Here is a 21,923-nt window from a genome sequence, read left to right as displayed (position 1 = left end):
AATTGTAAATTCATTCAATGACCATCAATTCCAATGTTTCACATCTGCCCAGCGTCCCGTAAAGGCTACATTTTTATTTCTTTTTACGCATAAACGATTGCTTCTATAATAAAAACTTGCCTATTCAAATCTTATTGATGTCTCCTTGTAAAAGTCAACCCATTGCAAGATTATTTCATAGCGATGAAAGTACAATAATTTAGTAACGGAATTTATATAATTAAACAAATTAATAACCCGACTGCAAAAGAAGAACTGAGCCAGTTTGATAGTTGTAATAATTTTATATACATTTTTGTAGTCGCCTTTTAATTTCCTCTATTTTGATGTAAGAATTCCGCTGTTACGTTTTTTTTCTTTATTCAAACATCTGTCTAAGAACACTTGGATTTTTAAGACGAATATAATGATATTATTATCTTAACTGTTAAAATCAATAAAAAATCCAGCCGCATAGATGATACGAGGTGATAAAGAAATTTACAAACATAGAAGATACGCTCCAAAAACACCTTCCTTGACAGTCGGGTAATAAATAATTATAACAAACATTGATAAATAACTAGATATATTAGCAGCCGTTAGTTTCTAAGCAGTATCTTTTACACATCGTTTGCTATTATTCAACATTGTTCTATTATAAGTATTCTCTTTCTTTTTGCAATTTCGATAAACAATGTGATGGGTGTTGACCGTAAATAGATAAATGAGTAGTGTTTCTCATAATGTGTATGCTAATACCAGAAACAAGAATGGGTGAGAATATATGCGTACGTCGTATAAGAAAATACGACCTATTGTCGATTCTACTTAGTATTCAGGTATACTTCCTGTTATCCACAACACACTTGCTAATCCTTAGAGCGATGATATAATATATTTACCATAACTTTAAAAACTTTAAAGAACATGTTTATCGTTGCTTTTTAACAGAAAAAAACGTATGTGGTGTCCATGAATGACACTTTAAAGTTAGGGATACTAGGGGTAAAAGCAATGTATACACATAAATAAATAAATTTCAGTGTGCGTAATTTAAAAAAAAAATTAACCGACAGAAACGGCAGCCCAATTACGTAAGGAAGCCGAAGAAAAAAAAACCCTTTTAATATTTTCAAAAATAATAATGTTTTATCTTAACATATTTTTAGAAATTTTATTTACAATGGAACAATATGAATCAACATGTATTATGGTTACCTTCATATTAAATATATTCTAATATCAGTTTAAAACTGTATTACTGGCTTTAACGGAATCCTAAAAATTAATTAAAAACCAACAATTCTCATATAAAATTAATTATAACAATACAAGGTTAAGAAATAATTCCACAATAACAACAATAAGGCATTAACATATTATTTAATTACTTGTTACATTATAACTAAGATAACAATACATAACGGAATCTTTGAACTGAAAAGACAAGAATTTTATATTAAAATACATTTGATAATAATACAATGGTTTGATGATTTTGACGATGGGCCATGAAGTTTGCCATCGTTTTGAAGGTGGTAGAACCCTATGTGGTTCGACTCCGGCGGCACCATCGCCAAGCCTATTTCTACCTAATAAGTTCCGGTTTGAAGGGTGTGGTAAGGGAGACAGACTTTTCCGAGGCTTTCCAGCTTAGTCCTCAGGGGTAGCGGCGCACCTGTGGCCGACCTCAGAAAGGAATATCTAATCCTATCTGGGGTTAATTACAAATGTCCATGGGCGGCAGTAGCCACTTACCATCAGGTGGACTGCATGCTCGTCGCCTACTCCTATATTATAAAAAAAACGATAAAAAAATAATTATATGTATGAAATTCTCTATTTACGACATGAATTATTATTATTGTACTCGTATGACATCACTTATGTAGTAATAAGTGAAAAAAACCATAGGTAAACGACGCATGTGTATGTAGGTACTCGTAGAATGTACGTACCTATATTATACGTACCTACCTACAATTAATATTAACTGGTGGCGGGAAACTTGTTTTGTAATTCTGATACTGATAATCTATTCAGATACGAGTCCCGGATGCAAAATAAATCGAAATCAATATCCACGGGCATTTCTAATAATATGCCGCAACCGGCATTGCCGGCGCCGGCGCATGTGGAGAGCTGATGAATATTCGAAGTAAACATCGGTAGTATAGCTGTTGTATATAATTATGTAGTGACCACTACCTTACCTGTGGCAATGCTATTTTAAGGGCAAAAACATAGATTAGTAAAGATACTTCGCCGCCTTGAAATTGAATGAAGCCACAAACGGCTTATTTGAGTAAGTTATTTTTTTGAATTCTTGACAAATAAAAACATTTTTAGAGAAAATTTACGAATAAATAACTAATACTGTGTAATTTACGTAATAAATAAATAATTATTTCAAATATTTTATGGACATTTTAGCACGCAGACGTGACAAAACTTTTTTACGCAACTATTTCAATTCTCAAAACTGGGTACATTTTCTTGTTAGGAGTGAGTAATCTTTACTAATCTATGGGCAAAAAATAAAATAACTTACGACTTTTAGGGCAATATTTTATAAGTTTGTATTATTTACGGAATCTTTTTTATGATTTAACGTCTAGACCACTATTATAATTTTTCATATTAATTGCATTAATTGTATTAAAATATTACTTTTAATTTGAAAAATATATTTAAATATAGAATTGTGGGATATTACGTTACCATTTTGACATTGGCAAAATGGTCATAAGACCGAGAAGCCATCGCATGAACAAAAACAAGTTACCATTTTAATATTGTTGCTCAAAATAGTCCAAAGTAATAATTTTCATAATGCCTTCATAGAATAATTTATAAAATGTTTTACAATTATATTTATTAAACTTATGGTCAGTTCATTAAATTGTTTCTTTTAAATTCTAATACAAAATGTATATTTCGACCTAATTAATATGTTTTTGCGACCACTTAACATTTTCATGTCATTCGCTTTCCTGGTTTGGTAAATATTATATTCCTTTAATATAAATTTTACATACCTTATAAGTATTTGCAATCCCGTGGGTGGCAATAAACAGAACCAAAGTTCGACTGGATCAATAAATCTATTATTTTCTGATACGGCTATCTAAACAGCACGGCTCCGTCTTCGAAGTTGTGATATGCCCTATCCGTGCATACAATAACTTAGGTTAAGAACAATGAAAAGTGCCTTTACCGTGATAGGCAGAGATATATTTGCTTTCAGAAATCTTTTATCGGATATCCAATTTAACTTTACAAATTCCATATAAGTTTTAAGTGCGGAGATATAAGAACTTACTATTATTAGGTCTTACGTTTACGTGTTATGAATATGTAACATTAACGATGGCGAGATATACTTTTAATTATTTTTATATTCGTATTTTTGAATAACAGATAAGTAACTTGCAAGAATTCGTTTTAAAAAAGATTATAATTTATTTAAGAATTAAATTATAATTTATTAAATTATAATTTATTCTTCATATTGAACTGGCTGCAAATAAAAACAACAAAAAAATTTATTTCGTTAAAAAAAAACAACTGTCAGAGAAAAAACGCGGGAATTCAACTCTATCCGCTTACGCTTGGTTAAGTTTACCTAGATAAAATGATTTTGTTTGAAATTAAATAAATAAGATTTGAAATTAAGACTTGAAAAAATATATCTAAGAAACATCATCACATGAAAATTTTATACGGAAATAAAAATAACTAGAAAATATAACAGCAGTGCCTGTGTCTCTATGTTTTAACAGAACAGTGTAACTGGTGAAGAAAACATAAGTAAGTATATACTTAATTTGCATCCAAACACATGAACTTCTTTTAAAGTACTTCTACAACATAGATTAGTAAAGATTACTCACTCCTAACAAGAAAATGTTCCCAGTTTTGAGAATTGTAATAGTTGCGTAAAAAAGTTTTGCCACGTCTCCGTGCTAAAATTTCCCTAAAATATTTGAAATTATTATTATAAATTATTTATTTATTATGCAAATTACGCAGTATTAGTTATTTATTCGTAATTTTCTCTAAAAATGTTTTTATTTGTCAAGAATTCAAAAAAAGAACTTACTATAATAAGCCGTTTGTGGCTTCATTCAATTTCAAGGCGGCGAAGTATCTTTACTAATCTATGTTCTACAATAATAAATATTGGTAATGTACCTACTTTCATGGGCTGCATTGACCACTTAACATCCGATAACCACCTTATTCTACTCAATCATAATAATAGTTGTCAACCCATTACTATCCTACATCTGGGCACAGATAAAGACCTGTGAGTGTGAAATCTCTGTGAGAGGAGTTACACATTATCATAGGCTACCATGCTCGATTTTAGATATATTGGTAGACTTCAGATGTTTTAAGAACTTTCAAAAGATTTCCTAACGATGTTTTCCTTCACCGTTGAAAAATAATAATTAAATTATAATACGCACATAATTTCGAAAAGTCAACGGTGTTCCTACGAGTCGTGGATACCTTAGATCGAACCTCGGTTCCCCAGATTAAAAAGTAGAAATTCAAATCATTAGGCTTGTCTGGTAAAATTATACACATAAAACAAAATGCTAATGTTTTCAAATTTCCTCATGGCTTTTACTTATGGCGTAAGCTTAGTATTTACGTTATTTGCTTAATATAAATCTGATTATACGCTTTGGTCAGTGTTATAGGTTTATGGGCCACAATTATGGCGCATACGCTATAATTACGTGTCATTTGCTGGCGTTATCTGCTGTAACTACAGATCAAATAAATGGTAGAAATGACTTATAACTACATTACTTTTTTTATAATATAGGAGTAGCAGACGAGCATGCAGTCCACCTGATAGTAAGTGGCTACTGCCGCCCATGGACATCTGTAATCAACCCTAGGACTAAGTTGGAACACCTCGGAAAAGTCTGTCTCCCTTACCACACCCTTTAAAACGGAACACAACAGCGCCTAACACTGCTGTTATTAGGTAGAAATAGGTGTGGCGGTGGTGCTGCCGGAGTCGAACCTCAAAGGGTTCTACCACCTTAACCACTTTATTCGTAGTCCACGCATGTTTAGTTATTAAATGTAAATAGTTGTATAAAAATATGCTTTATTATCAGCTTTTATGAGCTATCTTCAAAAATCAATAATTCATAAACCAATGGTTCCGTAATTACCTATTTAATGGTAGGTATATGCTCAAAATTTCTTAGGCTTTTGTAGTTCAATACGAATTAGAGGGATGGTTCTTTTTATAAACGATATCGGATACCTGATTTACTAGATACAATATAAAGGGCAATGCAGAAATCATTTGGATATATAACGAAACTAGCTGACCCGGAAAACTTTGTACCATTTCAAAATCTATTTATCAAATATATTTCATATAAAACATAGCCTATGTTACTCGTGGATAATGTAGCTTTCGAATGGTGAAATAATTTTTAAAATTGGTCCAGTAGTTTTTGAGCCTATTCATTAGAACCAAACAAACAAACAAAGATTTCCTCTCTATAATATTAGTGTAGATAAAGTATTCTCGATTATATTCACACAGAAAATAAAAGCTTTCAGTGTTTAGCCTAACATTAAAAAAGTGTGAGTGTGCCATTTCTATTTATTTATGTTCTGTGACCATAGTAAAGAGTCTGAACTTGATATTCATCACGTAATACGACTCTTAAGCATTTAAGGTATTATCATTCAATCTAAATTTTATGTACCTACCTGCACTTAGCGTGATACATTCCTATGCCACATTTATGAGATTTTAAATGCACCCTCTTGCCATGACTAAAATTTAACAAATTACTGCAATTATGTTTCAATAATAGTAGTAAAATATAATTAAAAGTAACTTATTTATAGTAAATTTAATAGAAGCGATTAAATAGTAAATTAGCATAAGTTGTTCAAATAAAGATCTTAACACATACCTATTTAATATTAAATTTTTAAGACCGCTCGAGATTTTTTATAGAAGCAGTACCTATACAAGTATATAATTTATATCATAAACTTGAGTAATAGACTATATAGAAGAGTATAGTAAGTTTAATGATAAGTGGGCCCCTCTGAACTGAATTGTAACGCATTAAAATAGCTAGGTATATGTTTTAATTTAGAGGGTTTAGTACATAATTTTAGACCAGAACCCTTAGTATGAGTTTTTACGTTTATACAAAAATGACTGTTTTGGTATTTGTTTACGTATTTGTCCATACATTTCCAATTAGCGCCCCTAGCGGATTGTATCAGAACTGATTGGAAATATATGGGAAATGCGTAAACAAAAAAAGCAGTAATTTTTGTAAAACGTAAAAACTCATACTAAGGGTACAGCTAACATTCTACAACATTTCAGCTCTATCAACGGAAATACCCAAATACAAAAGTAAGTAGGTACCTGATAATGAGTTTCCTCACAGTGTGAATGAATCCTTACAAAAATATTAAATTCATAATCATTTCGTAATATCCTAAAACTGATTTATGGGGACATTACCCTAGGTAAGAATAATTGTATGAATAAGTTCCATCAATTTTTTACAATGTACGCCATAGGGTAATGGAGGCAAGATCAGGTTTGAATTGATTATATAGTATTACTGCAGAATAGAATTATATGTGTGTACCTATAATGTTTTGGTTCGTGTGAAATCGGCCCACGTACGTTTTTCGCATTTGGGTATCATTAACATTATGACCGCAGTTATGTTTTATTGCTTTTGTCTCCAACATTAAGAAAAGAACAACTTGTGGTCTGTTTTGATTGAGTATTCCTATAAGTATACATTTATTATATTTTTATGCATTTATAATGAATTCAAAATGTACTTATTGGTAACAATGTGTAGGTTCATGTATTGTGTAGGTTGGCACGGCCAACATAAGCGCTCATAGGTCTGTGGTAATGTACCGCAAACCTAGTCACGGTGATGACACCCTAGTACCGTACTAATCTAAAATAAACATCTAGAAAGAAAGTGAAAACTAACATTTATATCTCATGCAGGTAACAACAACTACAACTGTACTTAGATATATAATAATAATTGGCAAAGTGTGGCAAAATTTTCATATATTATTTTAGTATTTGTTATCATAGCTGCCATTAAAGTAAATGCACTGTAAAAGTGTAAAGTTTGAACTGTCTACCTATTACGGTTCAATACGTAAAGCGAGAAACGTCGAAAATTCCCATTTATTTCCATTTTTTAATTTTTAGTAGCTGTCATAGAGGCTACCCTTAAACATACTCTGGACAAACTTCAAATGTCTATCTGTTACGGTCCACGAGGTAGAGTCCTATGACATACAGGATTCGGTCAGACGGTCAGACAGATAGCGGAGACTTAGTAATAAAGTTCCTTTTTACCCTGAGTACGGGACCCTAATAGAGTACATCACAATGCGACATACATAGATGTTGCTGCATCAGATACGAGTACACGACGAAAAAGGTCACCCTCACCGTTTGTCGTGAGAACACGGCCACTGCTTTCCAGAATTATGTTTGACTTGTATTGTCGCATCTGTATTGTTAGACATATAAATATTTAAAACTAGCTTACCCGGCAAACTTTGAACCGCCTCAAAATCTATTTATCAAATATATTTTATATAAAATATAGCCTATGTTACTCGTGGATAATGTAGCTTTCAAATGGTGAAAGAATTTTTAAAATTGGTCCAGTAGTTTTTGAGCCTATTCATTACAATCAAGCAAACAAGCAAAGTTTTCCTCTTTATAATAGTATAGATGTATGTATTTAGTAGATGTATTTAGTAGCATGGCATGACAATAGGCTTATTAGTTTATGAAATGCAATTAGTTTAAGATAATAGACAATTACTTTAATAAATATATACGTATTGCAGTACACACATGGTTCTCAAACTTACACCTAGTAATATTAAGAAAATTGTATCAATTTTATATGGTCAACGGTTATTTATAAAATGCCTATCTTTATAAAACAAAGCACCTTAAATAACTTACAACTCTCGTCTAGTATTCAAAAAAGTATTAAATATAAATATTAATTAGTCCCGTAAAAGCTTAGACTTAAGTAAGCCCCACGCTGGGTGATTCATATACACTACTTGTTTTGTTGAGGCATTTCTGAAGTTATGATAATATGATTTTACTTTAGTATCTTTTTAAACCGTCGCTCTTCTATTAATCAAACATAATGTTTACAAGCTCGAGAATTATGACTTCATTTAGTTATTATATTTTTTTAACGTAACAATAACATAGCATAATCCATAGTGGTTGCATATTTTTTTTAAATGTGGTAATAGACTTGGACTTGTGCTTGGATGCGCAAAGAATTAGGCATTGAGACATGAGACATTACTTTATCATGATAATACATAAGATTTCTGAGAGGAAATTAAAAAGCTGTGTACAGGGATTCCCACAAGAAGCTTATAACAATTATATCAAAATTATAAAGTACTAATAAGAAATTTATCAAACGGAAATACATAGACTAGAGTGATACTTTAACAAAGTATGTTGTGGAATCACCGACAGAAACTTGTTTTCTAATATAAAAATATCCTCTTTTTTTCAACTGGGCTTGCCTACCACAGATGTTTCTCTACTGCATTTGCTTGTGACATAAAAAATATTAGTTAGACTTCAGACTGGTCAGTTTAATTAACGTTGTGCATTTTTTTCTTAGATAAGAGTCGGTTGTTTAGTGTAGGTACTTACATGTTAGAACTCTGACTTATTCATTAAGCTTGTACCTTATCTGTGGAAATATCTTTGAAAAGAGCGTCTATTCCCAAGCCATACCCAATGCCTTCATTTGCATTTCTTACTTATCATTTGTCATTAAAGCAACAATCGTGCAATTTCGTCAGTTTTTGTCTAGAATATCCAAGAAGAATAATTATACTAAAACTAATTATAATTCTCATTTACCAATTATTCATTAAGATTAACTATAGCTTATTCACATACCTATACACATAGACATATAAGATCACGGGACTGCTGTTTTAATCAAGGCTTGTATAATAAAATCCATGTATTAATAAAATATAGATATTTTGTAAAATGTCCCTTTACAAAAACATTTTCCCGTGATGTTCCTGCCAGTACATTCTCATCTTGATCAAAACACGAAGCGCATACACGATCTATAACGGTGCAGTGGTTGTCAACTTACGTAATGATTATGGCACTACAAAATACCCAGTGCATACGCCAGCTGAATGACTAATGACATGGTTAGAATGCGATTACATCTGCATCTGCAATGCAATTTACTTAGATGTCAAGCTTGCTTGGAGAAATAACAAAATATTAATACTCTGATGAAGATAGAGCCTAAGCTTAACAAAAGGTGTATTCTTGCTCATTGTTTAATTTAATTTTAATAAGTTAATAATTTGGCGCAATGTTCATAAATAAAATCTCTTTTAAATGCATCACCATAACATCAACAAATGTCTTTTTATTTACTAAACAGTGTGCATAATAATGGTTTATTTAAATGCATGTATGAAGTTGCCTAGCCTTGTAAACAATAAACAAAATAATGACGACAATAATATAACCACTGGTAAATTTTATATGAATTTCAGAAATAACTATTTAATAGGCGCTACAGGCGATAACTTTTGATTATTATTTGAAAATTAATTGAAAATGATAACTCATCATGAAACATCTATCTTGACATGCCTGATAGTGGGGTCACGTCGCAAGCCAGTACTTTGACAAGCGCAGATCACAAACCGCGACAGTGCCCGGTCACGAATGAACAATGACTTCATGACAGAATCTGATCATGCAGTTGCTATTATGACCTTACATATTCATTTATATTCACCCACGATCTCTCGAAAATAACGTTCTTTTAAATCTTCGTTTTGTGTAAAAAAAATAATGATGACTCGAAAGAGCGGATCATTTTTTAGAGGTATATAAAGTTCATAATAAATGTATATAGGTACTCACCTACTTATTACGGAGACTTTTGCAAATTTCATATATACTAACTTGTTCATCTAAATGAAAGGATAATAAGCGTCGTAATAAAAAACATCGAACATTCGACAACTTTATTTAAAAATTAAGGAGGCAAAGATTACACGGATAATATCGGTAACCATAAAATTGAATGAATGCCGTAAAAAGAGAGATTGGAACAAATGCGCAAAAATAAAGCAAAAGATCTCGTATGGGCATAATAAGGCTGTACACGGTCACAATTCAATCTCAAAGTACGTTCAGGTATGTGAGATCCCTAAGGATACAATCAGGTCTGGAGAATTCGTCACGTGCGATTCAACACTTACGTTCCCACCTCGTACGAATGAAGATTTGCAATGATGTGGTTTTGTACGTTCTTCGAAAACAATTTATGGAAAATGATACAAACATAGAAGGTATTCATTTTTTTATCAGTTTTATCCAAGTACGATATTTTTAAGTATAAACTGGTTTAAGACGAATAGAATTAAAATATTTACGAAAAATAAATCAATATGCATGAAATGTAGAGCAAGCTTGGTTCGAATCTATGTAAGATAATAGTTTAGAGGAAAAATAGTTTAAGAACTTATTTATTTTTAGTACATAAAAAATATTATACAAAAACATATAACTATCGGTAGCGGTATTACCATTGGTTACGTATATCAAAGTGCGCATGCTTGAACAGTAATGATATTCGAATTGTCGTATTGTGTGCTAAATCTTATATATTTATATACCTAAGTACCAATTGTGATGGGAAATTCCAAATTATATTTTAAAATTCTGAATATGAAATAAGTATATTGAATAGTCAAGTTAGAATATTTATATCTTTAATCGAAACTTGTTTTAAAATTATTAGATTCTGCTATATTCTATTAATAAATTCTGCTAATAATTTTAAATTGTTTTAAAATTATTAGCAGATATATTACTATTTAACGTTACTATTTGACGCTAAATAGCTTTATAGATTCCAAGAACGCTAGTGACTTTACAGTTAAACTTTAAAATACAGGACTTATATCGTTACGATATAAATCAGAGTTCGAACGAAATCGCATAATGTCTTGTGGCGAGAGCGAAACGAATCTACGACTTATGCAAATTGATGTCCCATTCCGAAATACCTTGTGACAGATCTTTTAAATAATTACTACTTAGCACGATGCTAGAAGAGTTACTTTAATAACGTATTCTGTATTCATATTATAAAAAAATAAAATAAAGGATTGCTAAGAAAAATATTTCAACGTTACGTAACCGATCGAATTTACAACGCAATGCTACTTACTTATACATGCTTATGCTTATTTACTACAGGTATAAAAACGGAGCAATGAACTAATAGAAATCAGTAATCTAAACCATCAAATTGAATTAACGCCAAAAGGAATTGATTTTTAAAACATAAATGCATACAAGAAATTGACGTCAAAAAGCCTTTGCTGTGAAACCAAAGATAAATTAAGGACAAAAAAATTTGATATAACTTAACCTTAATTGATATAACTTATAAAATTTTAAAGTTAACCATTTGTTTTCAGAATCGAACCTGGTACTCGTTTTCGAGCCAGGAGTCTTCCTGGCAGCGTGTAGACGGAACGCGGTTGTCGCTATACGCTGCATACTATGATGATCGGGCGCAACAGCGATACGTGCGGATTCTTGCTATTTTACACGGTCAGTAAAGAAAATATATTGCTACTTTCTATGTTTTTAAGAACAGCTATAAAAATTAAAAAATCCCGTCAAAAGGTAAGTACCTAAGGAATAAGCACTTACAAAGCATTCCAATATACTCCTGTAGGGTAGCAGTGCAAGTATAACATATGTAAGCTTTTCATCCACAACAGCCTTTGACATTTTTTTATAAAGCGGAATAAGGTCTTAGTAATTGATATAAATAATAACAAACAAATAAAATATATTAAAGTCTTTCCACAGCTTTATCTCAAAAAGCCTGTTTTAACACGGAATTAACATCTTCAAGTTTTCAAACCCGCTGGTTTGTAATCAATTAAAATATTTTTTAAATAAGTGCAAGTCTGGGAATTCAAAAAAGGTGTACAACAACTTAGCCGTCGTCAACCCTTTTCGGGAGATACCAACGTAAATCACGATTAAAATCAGTGGCCATGTAAATCGGGAATGACCAGATTAATTAATATTATGCTTTAAAGCTTTGGCAGTCTGCAACCCTCGGGCCGCACATAGCAGAGGAACTTCTTATAGCCAACAGAATTTCCTAGAACCTAATTTCTCATCCACGTTACTTCAAATTTATTCCTTTTCTTTCGCCAACCAATTTTAGAGACTAATTCTGAATGTGTTTCGTCATTACCTCATGTACCTCATATAAGGCCCGTGTTGCCAAAACGTGTTTTAAAAACCTTTTGTGTAATATATGCATTATTACCATTTATACACCATTTTTAACAGTACGAGAATATTTTTATTGTGTACTCAATGACTATACCATAAATTACATAGTTAGGTATATCGTATTAGCGTCGCAACGCTCCGTACTCATTCTCGCCATTCCTCATGGTGAGTAAAAGCATACCACGCATGCTCATATAATGGAATAAGTATGGCATAAGTGCGCGAACATTATTACGGAGCAGATGATGTTTATGTGCGCAAGACGGAAGATTGCGACGGGAAAAAGACAACTTATCTTTACGCAACTATGCAGTTCTAAAACTGGAAACCTTTAATACAACTATGTTTTAAAGGTTTGCGGATAAATTATTCGTGGTTCAACTATGACACTAACGCCACGCCTACCACATTTGCAATATAATAACATCGTTTAGTGCTGCTACTTTGTTTTTAAAGATATAGTATGGCAGAAACACTTATACGAGGCGTACTAATCTAATTCGTGAAAATAGCAATGTATTAGGGTGGATTACAGATGTCCGTAAATTTACAAGGGGTCGTCGAACATCTTCTACGGTAACACCCTTATTTATTACTTCCCTTTGAGGACCCGTAGCATGTAGTGTTCTTTTTAGTCCATTTTTCATAACTACAGCCTTTAATAGATAAACATGTTTATATAATTCACGCAGTTTTTTAGGGTTCCGTACCCTAAGTGTAAAAACGGAACCCTATTACTAAGACTTCGTTGTCCGTCCGTCTGTCCGTCTGTCACTGTCCGTCTGTCACTGTCACTATATCTCCAGAACCATAACGGTGGCCGCTATAACAACAAATACTAAAACTAAAATAAAGTTAAATATTAAAAGGGGTCTCCATACAACAATCCGGTATTTTTCGATCTAACTGTTAAACCGTACTACGAAGACGGTTGAAATTTTTATAATCCGTTTACTAATATAACTGGTATTATAATAAATACAAATAAGAACATAAAACATATTTAATATAGGTATTTTCATTTTATTATAAGTTGTTTACGTATCATCCATCATCACCCCGTATATAACTATTATATAACTAAGTATTATTGAAAATAATAAAATGAATAAAAATAAGTAAAAAATAATGAATGGTGGTACAGAAGCCTCCATGTCCGAGTTCGACTCGTACTTGGCGAATTATTATAACATTGTTGTAATAAACAAACATGCAGTCCACTTGATGATTAGTGATTACTGCCGTGCATGCAAGTAGGTAGCCAACTCCATAAAGATCTATCTGAAGTCGATCACAGATGCATTACCACTCTTGAGAACTAAAATAATCGCCTCATATGAAAGCCAGTTTTACCAATAAAATAAATTTTATATTCACAAGGTATTGATAATTGATATACATTTAATAAAACCTCGTTAGCGTACGAACGCAGCAGTCGATAAGGTGAATTGATACCTCACCTTATTCTTAACTGATTCGCCGTGGATTCATAAAACAAGATGTGTCTTGAGATGATATAGTAGATGCGGCTCAGATTATTATGGTAGTGAGCATTTACCTTAAATATACTTTTATAATAAATATAAAGTTCGTAAAGAAGACATGTAAACAGTTTGTAAAAAAAAGTTTGGAATTCCTACTTCCGTTTAAAGTATAATACGTGCGTGCATATATTAATTACCTGAAAATAAAAATTGAAGATAAGTATAAAACGCAGCATAAGAAAACAAATATCTCATATTTTGTTAATTTAAAGTTGACATTAATGGCTCGTATAAGCAGCACATATTCGGTATGAGAAAAAATTACACAGGTAATAAAAACAGACTGCGCGTGCGCAGTGACAGCTATCGCCTTCGTTTAAATTAGCATAACTAGAAGAAAAATAAACAGCGAATCGAAGTAAATTAAGCAGGTTCGTTTTATTATGTTTTATTCGGTACTGTGGCTTAATCAGCAATTAAGTCATGTTTGAACTGAGGTCCACGCACGCGCCCCACGCCCCGAGCACTCCTGTTTTTAGTCGGTAATTATAGATTCCGTCATGGCTCACTTACTGTTTGAAATTATTATGGTAATTTTCTATAAATAACGCTTATTTAAATAACCGTGCACTGCACACTGCCTTTTTGAGTTCATTTAAATACCATCTGTTTTTCGAATAAAGTTATTCGCGATTCGATTTCTTTGTTTGAAATATTTTCGTTTAAAGCATTCTTTTACTAGAAATGCAACGTTTAAATAGGGTGAGGTGGTTATGCATGTTCTAACTTTGTTATCCAACAATTTATCACATAATGAAAAACATCCTGTTTTTATAATGAAAAACATCCTGTTTTTATAATGAAAAACATTCTGTTTTTATAATGACAAAACATCCTGTTTTTCATTATGTCATAAATTTAAAGGTGAAAAATATTAACGCTTAACGACTAAGGACTGTACCTAATACTGCTTGTTAATATAATTTTAACATTTAATAATAATGTAAAATCATTTATTGAAATTTTTGATATCGTAAAAGAAAAAGTAATCTGGGTATGGACCTCCGGCGCTAATCATGATTTCACGGACTACCACAGGTTTGATTCCTGATCGTATCATAATCTTTTCTTTTTTGAGCTCCGACGACTATAAAACCAATTTTAATAACTATTCATAGCCCATGTGCGTTTACTCTATCAATGTGCAGACTGAATATACCTGTTTATATACCAATATCTACTTTTTTCTAAATCCTCAATCGTTTTAAACAGAATGTTTAAATTAAATATTGAAGAAATGTTACATGAACATTTTTACTTGTATCATATCATAGGGTTTCTATCTCTTGAACCATAATAGATATTTGAACGTTTGTGAAACAATAAATACTAAAAATAAAATAGGTTAAAAATAAAAGTGGGACCCCATACAAGCAATCGATATTGGCGTTTTGTAGACATTTAACATTTTCAAAATGCGAACATTTTTATGACTAACGTGATAACAATCACAACGAATAGGAAAAAGGGGAATTTTTCGAATAGAAGCCTCTGTGTGGGAATTCGACTCGCACTTGATCAAATATCCTTTAATATTAACTCTAAAACGTATAAAAATCGCGCTAAAAGCAAAGTAATCACAATGTTATATAGTTTTCCGCGAACTGCAATATCATGGGCACTTTAGCATTAATTTTCTCGATTGCATAACAGTAATCCGTCGGATGGATCGTGCAGCGGTTCCTAGGGACTGTCATTACAACGGTTCGCAATTGCCTCGTCCGAACTGGGAATGCTTCCTAGTTTTAACTAGTTTTATCTTACTGACGCATGATTACCCGTTTCAGGTTTCTTAATAATTATTGCACACCTTAAACGTGAAACCAAGACAGGGTGAGATCCACTCTTATCGAAAAAAATACGATTTTTCCAGCTTTGATAATTCCATCAATTTTACAAAATAATTTCTTTATAAATGTAGAAAGTAGTCTAGAAGATATGTCAAGAAGATATTCTAGAGAATAACTGAGAATAAATGGATAAATTTAAAGATAAATTGAATAAAATTATGATAGAAAATAGGGATATTTATTGAGAGAAAAATTACAAAACTTTTAAATCTGACGCTGTTTTGAAGAAGCTTCTTTACCTTTCAATACAACTTATTGCATTCGATGAACAAGGAAACTTAATCATATTAATATAACTACATGCTCGTTTGCTACCTCTATTACATAAAAATAAACAAACAAAAAATGAATCGCAATAGTAAATTCGAACGTAGCGCGCGTAAATGAAACGTCTCTGGTAAAAAGGGAAAAAGCTTGGAAGCGTGCTGTTTTAATCCCGGCCGTCACTACAATATTGGAGGGGCGTTTATCTCAGCCGGGAAGGAATTTACACGACGCGTACGCTCGGCCCTGGTGACAAATGAGTGTGGGCTTATCGCGCAGTGTCGCCGCGCCGGCCACTTTCCACCGACACTTTTGTTGCACACTTTTGTTTCGCTCCCGTCTCCCCTTTGATAAAATTTAAAAGTACTTTATTGAGAGTTTGTACAGCGTTTAGCAAGATCGGATATTTTAATGAGCCCCCGTGTGACTTACTGGATCCATAGCACAGATAAACTACAAAACGTTTTTACGCCTGCTCCAAGATAACACGCAGATTACGATTAAATTGTCTGGTACTAGAGCTAATTAATTTTATTGCATGAAAACAATTGTTTTGGATTGAACTCAATGCAAAACGATATTGTCGGGCTCAGTTTTTTTCATTCTTAAACCGTATTTAGATATAATGCCAATACAGTTTTTCTACACTTTTGTGACCTTTATATTTTTATACGATGTCACGTATTTATCTCTTTAAAATTCATTATAGAGCTAATATTTAAAGTTTAAACAATGTTTCTCGTCGTCTTACAATTACGGTAAAAACTTAAAAACCCTCAAGATTGTAATCAAAATTTATCGTCACGACCAAAATTTTGCACAGATATAAGTTCAAAAATAAGATCTGTGATAACTGATAACACTTGTCAGAATGTTTAAAAATGTATCTTAATTATTTGTATAACACAAAAATAGCATGTATACTTTTGTAACAGTATGTATGTGAGTTTGCCTGTGCCTTTATTTGGGTCTTGAAATTGGGGAAATTGAAATTTCTTCTTAAACAAAACCATGGTGTAGGTATCAGTTTCTTCTATTCCTAATAACGCCTGTCTTTAAATAATTGTATCGAGTTTTCGCCTACTTAACATTAAAATTGGTGAATATTCACGTAGGCAGATAGTGTTTTTCGATCATGGGCGGCGAAACATTTAACAGATTGATTATAAACAGGCGTTAGAAATTAAGGTTACAAATGGCAACACAAGACCTAAGTTCAATTAATACAGTACGTTCACATTTTTTTAATAATTTGAACATATTTGTCTTTATCTAATCCCCTAAGCAAAATCTTTCTCTCTTTACATATAAATTGATTAACGTTAAGTATTGTTACAGGTCGAAATATATCAGCTGAGGAGCCCCTGTTCTGTCAAACGCGATCAGTTAGCATCGGAGATGAAGACTCAGTTGAGGTGGTCGCCGCAAAACCGCTCGAAATTTGGTGGCACGAGTGGGACATGACATCTTCCGAAGTCGATACGCCTATGCTACTGTCGTGTCCCTTAACGGAACCCTTAGATGGCCCTTCTATTGTATCAGTAGTTACAGAACCGTGTGACGATCCCACGAACGCTTTCATAGTACAGCCTGCTCAAAATTACCAGAAGCGCACTTTTACTGTTTGCGTAAAGGACATGATGTTCGATAAGGACATCTCACAGAGTTTGATCGAGTGGATCGAAACCAACAAAATACTCGGCGTTGAAATAATAGATATATATGTAGATACATTAACTAGTACAATGAAAGACGTATTGTTATATTATCAACAGCAAGGCCTCGTTAGATTATTTCAAGTTCCTATTAAACATAAGCACAACAGATCTCTGTGGCAACGTCGCAGAGATCATATAATAACTTATAACGACTGTTTATATAGAAATATAAGAGAATCTGAATTTGTAGCTCCATTAGATGTAGATGAAATAATTTTGCCCAAAGTAGCATACTCATTATCGGGGCTCTTAAAACGTTTGACACGTCAAGGTTGGGATCCTAAGCGATACTCGGCTATTTTGGTCCAAAACGTATTCTTCTTTGATTTTATGCAAGATATACATAAATATAAGCCTAGAAATGTTAATGTAAATAATAGTAAAATTTATGTAAAACGAGACGACGTTCGGATATCAGGGAATGAAGAAATAGGCATAGAAGAAATAGAATTAATAGATGATACGAATAGTGTTAATGAAGAAAGCTTCCAAGAGCTTGATAATGAAGGGAAAGAAAAGATGAAATGTAAAAGAGAATTGCCAATTCCCAAATTAGCACGTCATATAGTGAGCTCAGCGATGGTCAGTCCCGTGGGCTATTATAGTAAAAGTTTAATGCACACCAAAAGAGTACTGACTGCATTTAACCACTATCCTCTGGCCAGCCTTGGAACTGCCGGTTTCGCCGGATGGTCAGCGCCATACAAAGAAGTACAACTTAATCATTACAAGGTAAAAATCTTATCTATACGATTGTAATCATTAATAATGTTGCAGATAGGTCTAAAATGAAAAAGACAAGTATTAGTAAGTACTTCATTGGAATAAAAAATACAAAAGATAGACATAGCTCCCATAATTACTGAGTCCCTATTTGTTTTTAGCAAAAAGACAGAAAAATGGCCATATCTACATAAATTGTTAATCTCTTTAAATTGCGCATGTTCTGTAAACATAGTACCTTCCTACGTAAAAAATATAACACGGAGTGGATCTTAATTTTAAAACTTTTATTTTTACAGAGTGGAATATTAAGTGACCCTTCCACCACAAACTCATTATTCAAGCACATTACATAGAAGTAATTATCATAATTGTCGTGTAAGGAGCAACGAACAATTATTTCGCTGCACAATTCAGCGCACGTTTCCGAACGTTTATCTAAATAACAGTGTTAAGATTACGAGTTTGTTTTGTGGTGAAGTTCTCAACCTGCCAGCGAACCACAATTCGTTAACCGCAAATATCTAACACAGCTTCTAGTTGACATAATACCTTATTTAGTGCATGTGACTGATAAATGCATTTAAAATCTAATATACATTGAATTTCAAATATACTTACTAATCACTTTTTCTACACTCATGTGTGTCTGTATATTATGATGTTTAGACCACATGTGAGAACAAATACACCTAGAACAGAAGGATACTTAAACTCATAATTTAGATGTAAGTTTGTCCGGGGATCAATCCTGAAACTATTTACATTACGAACTTTACAAGTTGATCAAAGTTTGTTTTTTAGGTGTCTAGAACAATTTAATCCTAATTTATACTTATTGTAATCGTAATATTTTTCTAAATGTAACTTAGTCTTTATTTCTACTCAAATTTTTGAATGTCATAAACAAATCGAAGAAATGGTTACCTCATAATTTCTTAAAGCTAATATCTCATGCAAGTTTACTCACGTTATAGATACGACACAGGTTAGTAACCGACTTTCTGTTTCTGAGAATTAGCATGTAATTATTATATCTGTCCTGCACATTGTTAATTTGGACGACGTATCCGACGTCCGCATCGAAATAAAGCCAACAATTGTTCACTGTCTCTTTATTGTAAAACATCATTAAGAACCCCGTATATCTGATAAATCCTTCTCATTCTGAGAGTAAACTCGTGCCCAGCATGACGATGAAGTCATGTAGCGATAAAAAAATGCTTCACATATCCCTACTAAATTTAAAAAAAAATGTAGGACTATTATCGGACCTAAAACGCCGTCGCTACTGCACAAATTTCTGATAATGATAATGATAATAAAAATTATATTTATAACGATAAATCAGAAGTGTGTGCAGTAGCGACGCCGTTACTAGGGAGCCACTAGATTTTAATGAGAAAAATATTTAAACTATAGGTCACACTAATCTGTGATCAACATGAAATTTTTCCAACGTTAATCCAGCTTACATTTAGCATTAGATGCAAGCAGAGTGAGTTAGCAAACTTATCAAGCAATTAGAATCCCGTTCCTGCTGTCACGGCTAACTGTTAACCTAACAAGTGTCGTGTCTTACAGGAGTCGTGCAACACGACGATGGTGCTGGAGTGCGCGGCGTACGGCAAGCGCGCTCGGATCGACCGCTCCGCGCTGCGCCTGCGCAGGCGGCTCGCGAGCGCTCTCGCTCGGGCGATGTGCTCCGGAATAAATATGGCATAAAATAGCTCGTTTTATTTTACCCTTATTGCACACAGTTGTGAAACAATGTCAAGACTAAGCAACATAATACTGATAGATCTTTAATAATAGTGCCTAAATCTATCAACATCTGTCATATTAACATAGTCTATTATAGTTTAGTAACTACAGTTGCGAATAGTACAACGTCAAGGCTAAGCAACACAATACTGGTTAGATCTTAAATAATAATGCTAAAGTCTATCAATATCCGAGGTATCAACATAGCCCATAGTTTAGTTTTGTTGGTTAACTTCGCATGGTAGTGATAAAATTGAATTCGCTAACGAGCGTGCATTACACCTGATAGTGATTATGACCCTAATGGACATCTGTTACCAGCTCCATACAGAACAGAGGTTCTGTTATCGCGGATGCGTTACCATTCCTAAGAATGATCGCCTCATATGTTAGTCGACGGGCTCCAAATCACAACATAGAAATGGAGGACTACCTCCTCGGCTAAATCATACTAGTCCTACTATGTAGGTACCTTTCATCGTAAATGACATCTTGCCAAGAAGAACTTGTAACCTGGCTGACTGAGATTCTCTCCTAGAACATTCGAAGGAGCTTACGTTAAGTCAGAGCCAATGTTTTAACTCTATATTGATACTGCCTCTGTGGAACTACAAGTATGTTTTTAATTAAATTGCACACTAATACTTACATGGATTCCAGTATAAACTTTAACTATATCAAAGACCATAAAATCCGTTTACCTTCTTATAATAATTCTAGTTTTTATTGCATCATTTAATTGTATTTCTGTTCTAAACTTCCTTCAGTGATCATAAAATTGAACCGAAGATTCCATGCAGTTTCCTACATTTTATAGGTATTAAACTCTAGAACTGGATTCGCTCAGTAAACTGTAAATGAGAATCAGGTAGTTTAATTAGAATAGGATAGTTAATTCAAACTCACGACTCAGGCTCAGTTACATTAACTCTTCTACTATCTACTTTGCCGAAAGCACCGAGTTCGACTGTAGCTATAGTAATTTTTTCCCTTATCTACTTATGTATTTTACGAATATGTAATTTAAATTGTAACTTTACACTAATGCGCGGATAGTGAAGTGCATAACATATTTCAAAATTATTTTTTTAAAGAACTCAATACTTATAGGTATGCATAATTAAAATTATGTTTATAGAGTAATCATTATGCATTTTCCTCATAAATTTACAATTGCTCAATTATCTGTTCTGTAAATTGAAATCATCTCACAAAATGTTTTTCATAGCTTCCAGAATGGTAAGGGTTTCCTTAGATAGCGTCCATACTTCACTAACGAAATAGGCTCTTAGTGTTGCATAACCTGCATTCTGCGCGGGATATATATTGCCAACCGTGTCCAAGTACCCTTTCTTTAAATGCCACACGCACCTTATAAGGTCGCTTCCACGTGCCACTTTCGTTTCTAAAAGCGATTGTGTGTAAAGATAATGTTACAGTAGGTACGTACAATGGCGTTAAATACCAAACTTATCCCACTAACGATATATCTACAACTGAGTTACATCCTACATGAGACTTGTCTCTGTTAAAACATTTTTAACACATAAACAATACAGATAAGCATTAAAAGCAAGATAATGTACAGCAACACGTAATAAATAGCGTCGCACTTGCAAAACAATAAGCAATTCTTGATATATTGTGCGTCCCACAAAAGAAAAATCGTCAT

The 21,923-nt window shown here is 32.7% G+C and overlaps 1 protein-coding gene across 1 annotated transcript in view; it reads left to right on the top strand.

Moving 5' to 3' along the window:
• LOC140757134 (uncharacterized) overlaps nucleotides 1-20,212 on the top strand; it is a 28,394-nt gene extending 8,182 nt beyond the window's left edge. The window contains exons 2-4 of the mRNA XM_073092670.1: nucleotides 11,551-11,686; nucleotides 17,385-18,496; nucleotides 20,072-20,212. Of these exons, the coding sequence (XP_072948771.1) occupies nucleotides 11,551-11,686; nucleotides 17,385-18,496; nucleotides 20,072-20,212 (1,389 nt within the window). The remainder of the gene's footprint in view (nucleotides 1-11,550; nucleotides 11,687-17,384; nucleotides 18,497-20,071) is intronic.
• Nucleotides 20,213-21,923: the final 1,711 nt, after the last annotated feature.

Source organism: Epargyreus clarus, unplaced genomic scaffold (genome assembly GCF_041222505.1).
Source record: "Epargyreus clarus isolate Ecla_fem2 unplaced genomic scaffold, WU_Ecla_fem_2.2 ptg000004l, whole genome shotgun sequence".
NCBI classification, from domain to species: Eukaryota; Metazoa; Arthropoda; class Insecta; order Lepidoptera; family Hesperiidae; genus Epargyreus; species Epargyreus clarus.
Note: the sequence above shows the minus strand (reverse complement) of the source record. Positions and strands in the feature narration are given on the sequence as shown.